The sequence below is a fragment of the Pinus tabuliformis genome, chromosome 5_2, assembly GCF_031772625.1.
Source record: "Pinus tabuliformis cultivar Carrire ecotype Pingquan chromosome 5_2, CPIR1, whole genome shotgun sequence".
Taxonomy (NCBI): domain Eukaryota; kingdom Viridiplantae; phylum Streptophyta; class Pinopsida; order Pinales; family Pinaceae; genus Pinus; species Pinus tabuliformis.
This window is the reverse complement of record NC_142306.1, coordinates 743,103,955-743,113,117: the sequence shown is the minus strand read 5'-3', so window position 1 is coordinate 743,113,117 and position 9,163 is coordinate 743,103,955. Positions and strand designations below refer to the sequence as shown.

Genomic DNA, 9,163 nt, shown 5'->3' with positions numbered 1-9,163 from the left:
TTTATAATACTTTTAAAAATGCCTCATAAATTTGTGCAAAAAGAACACATCTAGATCCTCTTTCTTTAAAAGTAATCCTCTTTCAAGTGATCATTTTTGCACCAATAATTTTTTTTTTTTAATTAACAAATCACTTTGCATAAAAGTAACTCATTATCTATACCAAAACACCAGAACGCCATTAGAGCTTTAGTTTTTGTTTTAATGCAAATCGAAGACTGAAGAACTTTCTGAACACTGCGTGCAAAGGAAAGCTCAAGCAGAACATACTTTCGAGGGTAAATAAATGCACAACATTGAAGATTTTGAAAATGGTTGCATACACGGAAATTAGTGATTCTGAAGCCAAAGGAAAGATGCCAGGCATTAGAGGCAGTAGCATACCTAACTATATGGCAAAATGCCTAGTAGATTAAATTTAAAATACTTTGATTTGAGGTAAATTGAAACCTGAATATGGGGTAAGCCAAAAGGTTTGAAGTAATAACCATTTACGAGAAATCATATCTGGTATAGAATATGCACTTCTCCCTCATACATTATTTCAGGTAAGGTTATGTCAACTCAGAAGCTTATGTCAACTCAGTAAGAACTTACTGTTAGGACCTTGCCACCTTTCAGAACCTATGGAACACGGTAATAATCGCAGAAGAAAATAATGCAACTGGTCTTCCATTTCTGCACCTGAATTTGGATGGGAATTTGTTTTTTTGGTCCATCTGTATGCGATTTATCCGGTAGTCAGCAATCATCTACAGCACTGCCATCATTATGAATAGATGTGGTTTTTCCAGAGTCAAGCTGCATAGTAACCGGACCATCATTAACTAAATGAACCTGCAGTGGAGAAACTCGGTCATTATAGAAGACAATACTTGAACATCTGATACACAAATTTCTCAACCCTTAAAAAATCAACAGCTGTAGCTTAAAACATTTCAACTTGCCTGCATCATTGCTCCAAAAATTCCATCTGCAGAAGCAACAAAGAATTGGTAGCGTTTAGTGAAACAAGAAAGATCAACCAAAAGATATAACGATAAGCTCTATGCATGAAATCATTCCAAAAGAGAATATCATATGCAGTAAGCAGAAAAGTCAGTGTCTAGGGAGAAATATAGTTTCAGGGGATACTAAAACTGGTAACCATGAAGTGTCAAGTCCAAAACAAATTCCTACTTGCCAACCGACTGGCTCATACAAGTGACTGTAAAGGTTACGTGTAGTCTAAACAGCCACAATTTCACCCCAAAAATAATAGAAATTCTGGCAGAAAATCAAGCATTGTTTTTTTTTAAATCCAGGTTAGAGCCGTCAAGCTTCAAGATTTTGGTTGCCCTATGGGAAACAACAATTTAAACACTCCCAAAGTAGGATTTTTTGAAGAATTTTTTTGACAGATTCCATCAAGAAATTCGCAGTCGGGGCAAAATTGTGGCCACTTTAGACAACGCCTGAAGGTTATATTTTCTATCACTTTGTAAGCGACCTTTGGGGCAGATCAAAAACCTCCCATTTGCTTGGAACCAAAGGTCGTGGTTTCAAACTCAGCTGCGGTGTTGGGCCTTCAATAATACCATTGATTAAACTGACGAATAATTTGCTGAAACGAAAGCTTGGTTCAATACAGGTGAAATAAGATGTAGAAATGTGATGTTAACTGAGAGATGCGATCAACACTGCTTGTTAACAACTGCAAACTTCCTATTTAGGTTACAAATCTCCCAACACCGGCTTCAACCGGCTTCAACTATGCTACTTCATCTAAGTGGCTGATGAATAACAAGCTTTATTTATTACTAGAGACAGGAAATTTGAAATGGAATGGATACGGATTGAGAAAAATGGCCAGAGGGTTCCAGAGAATAAGAAATGTGAAACCACCCAAGTAATTTATGCATATAAATTTATTAGTAATGCACTGATGTAGTGTGAAGGTGGTCGCTGGAACAAGGGCTGGAATAGGAACAGAAAAAGATATGACTAAGTTACTAGGAAATGGACACGGATACAAATACACATACAGATCCAGATATGGATCCACCAGATTTTTTAAAAGCCAAGATCCCGATATGGTAGGGAAACACCATGTACAAAATATACAATAATATTTTTTTAATTTTAAAAACATATTCAAAGTTGAAAATCAAAACTATTCATGACTCACAACATTAGAACTGAAATCATGAGAAAAGGATAATTCTAAATACTAAATTAAGTGTTTCATCCAGGATCACTACTTATCCAGAAATGGGTCTACATCCTCTCGTCATTTGAGTATTTCAACTCTTTATCATGATCAACCTGCCATCTTGAAATCTGCCTTGAAATCTAAAAATTCCTAACTAGTTAGATGGTGAATGAATAATATACATTATTTAAGAACATGATATAGTCTATATCACACAGTTCTAAGACGAGTCTTCACCTAGATTTGGAGGGGATTGATCTAATTAAATTATTAATGAAACAGCCATCTTTTCCACACACAAAAACCAAAAACTAAGTATATGTTGAGAAATCAAGGGCAGCTGGATTAAGGTGATTTCTCTATACTTTGATAACTGCTTGTGATGTTCTTTACTTCAACTTGTAGTATTTATAGTTAGCTTCTTATTATATTTATTATAGTGTTCTTATCATCAAACAGCTACCAAACTATGAAGATCAATAACACAATTGGACACAGTATATAGATTGCTAGCGAGGGCCAAAACCTCTCCTAGAGAGGAAAACCCACAAGAATCTTCTCTTCTTATAAAATCTTCAAATGACGAATTCCAAGACCTTTAGACCCAAGACAAAGACCCCTCCAAGACCAAGTCGACCTTTCCGTTAATGTATGTCAGCTTCAATTAAGTCAACTTGTAGTCAAACTTCTCTTAGTCCTTAACTTGGACCCTTACAACACTTTTTCGCTTCCTTTTAAGACCTGCAATTTTCGGCCTCCCTATAGTCGCTGCAATTTCAAACGTGTGGGAGTAATATGGCAAAATAGGTCTCCTTTTCCCTTCACTGGACTTCATCTCTTCTTCTAGGAGATGTGGCTTGCAAACTTGATCTTTTTGTCACCAGATTTCGGCCTCTTAAGATGTCTGCAATTTTGACTTTGCCGCAATAAATGATGACCTAGTTCCTTGCACGTGTGAGGGAGAATGATAGCGAAATTTCAGATTTTTTGTTCTTTTGTTGTCTCCTTGTCTTCACTTCTTCTTCGCTCCCTTTTCTTGCTTTTCTCCTTTTGATTGAACTTGCTTGGATGAGCTCTTCAAATGAGGTCGAGCTCCTTTATATATAGGCTTCTTGTGAGACTCGAATAGCCCTAGTGAGGCCAACTTGTCTTCTTACATGCCAACTTGGTCTTGGAGAGAGACTTTTGACTCTTTTGACTCAATAAATTCTTTTTACATAATACAAAATGCCCAATAGGGTCTTAGTACATATGACAATGACTTAATTCTAAACTCTGACAAAAACCTAGAAGCACACAATGGGTGCTTGACCTAAAACAAATTGAACTTTGTTGAGAAATCAATGCTTATAGGAATTAGGGTTTGACTCATCTTTCTTGATAATTACTTGTGAATTATGTTGGCCTCTTTTACTTCTTAATTAATTTATCTTTCATCAAGCAATTACCGAATTAGATGTATATGAAGATCACAAGAACAAGAGACACAAGATGTAGGCGCACAGCCAAGGAAAAACCCCTATAAGGGGAAAACCCAATCAAGAACTCTTCCTTTAGTAGATTCAAATCAAGATGAGACACTTCTAGACTTCTTAGACCTAGACAAAGACCTCCATCCACCACCAAGTCAGCCCTTCCCTTTAATAGATTATCCTTGACAAAATCTCCAAGTGACAGCGTCCCAGTAGCAACTTCAATCCAGAATTTCGGCCTCCTAGCAACAAAGCTTCGACCCCTAGCTTCAGAATTTCGGACCTGCAGTAAGGAAAAAAATTTGGCCCCAACAATTGCCCATAACTTCGCATGTGTGAGAGATAGATAGCCCAAAAACATCAATTTAGGTTTTCCCAACAAACTTTGTCCTTCTCCAACTACTTCGCTCTTTTTCTGCTTCTCTTCCTTGAAGATCGAACTTGTTGAGTGAATACTCTCCAAATGAAGTCTAGTTGCTCAATATATAGGCTTCTTGTGAGGTCGAATTGCCTTAACCCATGCCGACTTGATAAGGGTAGGGCTAACTTGGTGTGGAGGTAACAAATAACCATTTTAACTCAAAAATAAATATTTTTACACGATACAAAAGTCCAAGAAGGGTCTAATAAAAATGACAATGACTCTAATGACTCAAGATAAAACCTAAAAGCCTTCAATGGAGACTTTGACCTAGAAAACATTGATCCAAGCATAAAACCCATGTTCTAATAAGTCATTTTCTTTAATAATAAATCTCTTTTTTGACAAGTACAATTATGAAGACCAACACTAATTACATTCTTCAACAACCTTGAGCATGAAACCCATGCTATAAATAATAATAATAAATTCTCTCTTTACATCAAATACATAAAATCAATAGTACATAAAATATTATGAAGACCGAACCTAGTTACATATTTCAACAAGTATATCCTATATACCAGTGTTACCATATATTGTAAAGTTTTGGTGGATGTTCTATGCTAAGAGCAATTTCACTTTTCTCACATCAATCATACAAGTAGATAAGCAAAATGCAGATAGAACATATAAGCAGATCTTATAGAAGACAAATCAGAAACAAGAAAAATGTATGTGTTCGTTTCGGCGGTCAGCAGGATGCTTCAACCAGCAAAGTCTCCTTTGGTCAGCCAGCCCAGCATGTGTCACAACAACCCTCTAACCAGCATGTGTCACAACAACCCACAATGCTGGTCAAACTTCTGCGAAACCCTAGCAGCAGAAACCCTAGCATGTGAGTTGTGTTCTCATCAAATTCTCTCCAACTTTACCTGTATATATATCCATCAATGAGGGTGTGTGACACATCTGTTGAGCATGTGAGCCTACATTACAAAACTGGCTGACCTTGCACATATAATTTATTAAGAATAATAAATTCAAAATATAAGTTCTGCTCATCGGATTAAGACTATTTTTATATGGATTTTACACCTCTCAGAAAGAGGAATCCAACAAAAATATTAGCCTCTTAATCTGAGCATCAGAACATGGAGTTTGGACCTAGTTGTCCAAATTTAACACTCCCTCTCAACTAGGGAGAACTCCATCAATTTGTGCAATTAACATCGTGAGTCATCCCGCCGAAACTTGCTTTGCTGGCTTCTTTATTTCAGAACAGAAGTGGGTAAGTCACAAAGACATCATTCCCCGACTGACATAATCAGTCCAGAGGTCCCAGACCTCACAAATCTTGATCCCAGATCAAGTGGTTGGACCATGCCATCCTAGATAGAGAGTACGGCAATCTCTGATGCGTCCATCAGTCTTTGCTAATAGTCTCTAGCTTTTCCACACCTCATTGGCCAAATGAGAGGTACTTCCCATGAGCCCTGAACTCAATGGGTAGGATGCATACGGGGCACAGATTAAATGAGTGGCGAACCAGCTCAATAATCACAAGGGTGGGGCAGAAGCATTATGAGTGCTTATAGCTTCGAGAAGCTATCCCCAAAGCCCCCCAGAGCTCCCAGAGCTCATCGTCCAACAGGACCCACATCATAGGGTCTTTCCACGACACCAAGACTCTCACGGAAGGTTAGGAACTTGACCTTCCCCAGGGGCTTAGTGAGAGTATCCGCGACCTGCTCATCAGTTCCTATATGATCGAGCCTTACGGCGCCTCGCTGTACCATATCCCGGATAAAGTGGTACCTTATATCAATATGCTTGGATCGGTCGTGGAACACAGGATTCTCAGTCATACGAATCCCACTCTGATTATCACAAAGTATTACAGTGGTATCTAGCACATGTTGGAACAGCTCACTAAAGAGCTTCCTCAACCAAACTGTTTCACAACAGGCCATACTAGCAGCAATGTATTCGGCCTCCGCGGTGCTCAAAGCCACCGACTTCTGCTTCCTGCTCATCCATGAGATCGAAGCAGAACCAAGATTGAAACAGCATCCAGATGTGCTCTTACGATCCACCACACTGCCAGCCCAATCGGCATCAGTATATCCCGGAGTATCACACTCCCGGCAGTGTATCTCAACCCATGGTTTATCGTGCCCCGAAGATATCTCAAAAGATTCTTGGCACCAACCCAGTGAAAATGATGAGGCTCAACCATCTGTTGGCTCAAAGTATTCACTGCAAAACATATGTCCGGACGGGTGTTCACTAAGAACATCAAAGCTCCTATGAGTTGACGATACTCAGTAGGATTGGCCAAGATAGGCCCTGCAGCGCTGCCACTCAACTTCTTAAAGTTGAGTTCCATTGGTGTCGACACGGACTTACATCCCAAATCTTTCCAGAAGCTTTACAATATACTTTCCTTGAGAAAGGAATATCTCTCCAGGTCTCTGCCAGACCTCCAGGCCTAGGAAATAGTGCATCAGTCCTAGGTCTTTCATCTCGAACTCAGCAACAAGCTCCCTCTTACATTGATGAATGAGAGGGTCACCACCTGTCAGGAAGAGGTCGTCCACATACAGCACTAGAATGAGAGGCTTTCCTTTCACAACCTTAAAGTAAAGGTTTGGATCAGCATTGCTTCGAGTGAAGCCCAGCTTCATCAAGTAACTATCCATCCTCTCATACCAAGCTCTGGGTGCTTGCTTTAACCCACAGAGGGCTTTCTTCAACCTGCAGACATAAGTGTCTCGATCTTGAACTTCAAATCCCAGAGGTTGTTCTACATACACCTCTTCCTTTATTGCACCATGCAGAAAAGCGGTCTTGACATCCATCTGATGAAGACTCCATCCTTGCGTAGCAGCAAGGGCTATGATGGATCGGATGGTGGTATATCGAGCCACAGGTGCAAATATATCGTCATAGTCAATTCCTTTCTTTTGAGAGAAGCCACGGGCAACAAATCTTGCCTTAAACTTTTCAGCACTCCCATCAGATCCATGTTTAATCTTGTAGAGCCATTTAGCGGTGACAACAGATTTGTCCTTCGGTCTTGGGACCACATCCCAGACATCATTCTTCATAATAGCCTCATATTCTTCATGCATAGCATCCTTCCAGACTTGATGCTTGATGGCTTCCTCAAAAGATCCAGGTTCAGATTGTATAATAGTACTCATGGCAGCTAGATACCCTTGGTATCTACACGGCTTCTTGCTTTCTCGGAATGTTTCCCATGGGGCAGCATGACCCTCAGCATCTTCGAGGGTGTCCCTGAGCCATGATGGCCTCTTTCCTAGAGAAGGGGAAGGATCAATAGGGTCCATTGGCCCTTCAACATCAGGCATAGTCTCATCCTTCTTTTTCAAGAAGTATATCCAGGTTTTGTGAGAGAAGTCATCAGTAAATATCATATAGTAAGAACATCCCCCCAGGGATGTTACAGGCAACATACCAGAAAGATCAGAATGGACCAGTTGCAATATCTCAGATGTCTTTGTGACACTTGAGGGGAAAGGTCCCCTTGTATGTTTTCCTTCAGCACAGCCCTTACATACACCTTTATGATTATTTCCAAAATCAGGCAGCCCTTCATGTTCATGATCTTATAATGCTGCCTATGCATCATCATCATGCTGTCCTATATATCATTGTCACATCACAGCCATATAAATCACTGTCATACAAGAATCACTTCCATACATCAAGAAACATTGTCCAAATATCACTAAAGTCGCTGCCCAAACATTATTGTCATAGGAACAAATATCTCTTCCATATATCATCTCCATTCATCACTTGTCAAGAGAACAATATCACTGCTATGCATAACTGTTATAAGAGTAAGTGACACTACAATGAGTGCAGAAGATCACTGTCAAAAACTCTGTCATATTGTCATATTTCACTGTCATACGTACAGAAGATGGGGTCTGATAATAAGCCCACTTGACTACCCTTAAGCTCTTCCATATATCCATTTTAAGACTCCAAAGTATCTGCCTTCTAACAGCCCTTGTTGTCCTTCTCAAGGGACTATACTTGGAGCTTTACCAAGCATCTTCTTACAGCCCATTATACCAGAATTGCAAACTGTCTAATCTGGACCATAGTATCTGGCAAATTCATCATTATAAAAGACAAGCACATACCTGTGATAGACGTCATATTTCTGTCCACAACTACATTTTGACCAATGCACAGGACCCTGAAATTTCAGCCCTGGTTAGGGCTTTCTGTGGCTTCTACGACAGCCCACTATACAGCCTTCAAACTTCTTTTCAATAATACATGTACATGAGTATGCCGGCTAACACACGGCCATACTCATAACCAATACAACAAGGCACGAGAGGCCTTAATAATAATACATCAAAACTGCAGCTTTCTATGTAAGCGGGTACCCACCGAGACGCTTACATAAACCTGCACCAAACTGTGTATAAGACTGTCATAAACCAGTCTACAACCAAGGCTATAATCTGTCCACAACCGAGGCTATAACCTGTCCACGTGTTATCTCAGCAAACCCGCGTTATCTCCTTCGCTGTTTGCTCCAAACGTCTCAACGTATATATATAAACGTCCACGCGTGTGTCAACGATTCTGTTCTTGTCCACGTGTCTACCGGCAACCATTCAACTGTAGATCTGTCAACCAATAACCCGTGGACTTATAAAATCCCGTGTGGTTGTCCGAACACACCAGCACCCGTAAACCTGTGTAAATTATATATCTTGGTCTACGTAGCAGCCCTCTGGCCTGTCCACGTGACGGCTCCACAGCAGTTCACCGATCTCTTGCTTCGACGACCCACCGTTCACATATACCTCTGCGCGTTCATGCATGCAAACTCCTGTCTTTAACCGAAGTTATAACCGCCACAACCGCAGCTGTAATTTGCCCGCATCCGAGACTATAAAACAGTCTTACCCGCAACAATAAACTGTTCTTATCGCCGCGTGTCCCTACGTCGTATTTATCCACCTCTGTTCACAAGGTTATGTCACGGATAGTCTGCGCAACCCCTGCGCTTATACCGTAAGCCGGCACTTATGAACAGTTTCCCAACGACCACGACAGTTCGTTGTTCGGATATAAACTTCTGCGCTG

The 9,163-nt window shown here is 40.2% G+C and overlaps 1 protein-coding gene across 2 annotated transcripts in view; it reads right to left on the bottom strand.

Moving 5' to 3' along the window:
• Nucleotides 1-408: 408 nt before the first annotated feature.
• LOC149161374 (D-Tyr-tRNA(Tyr) deacylase family protein) overlaps nucleotides 409-9,163 on the bottom strand; it is a 272,307-nt gene continuing 263,552 nt past the window's right edge. For both annotated transcript variants that reach the window (XM_089436976.1, XM_089436975.1), the window contains 2 exons: nucleotides 948-973; nucleotides 409-837 (listed from right to left, as the gene is read on the bottom strand). In XM_089436976.1, coding sequence (XP_089293102.1) covers nucleotides 742-837; nucleotides 948-973 — 122 coding nt within the window. In that variant the 3' untranslated portion in view covers nucleotides 409-741. The remainder of the gene's footprint in view (nucleotides 838-947; nucleotides 974-9,163) is intronic.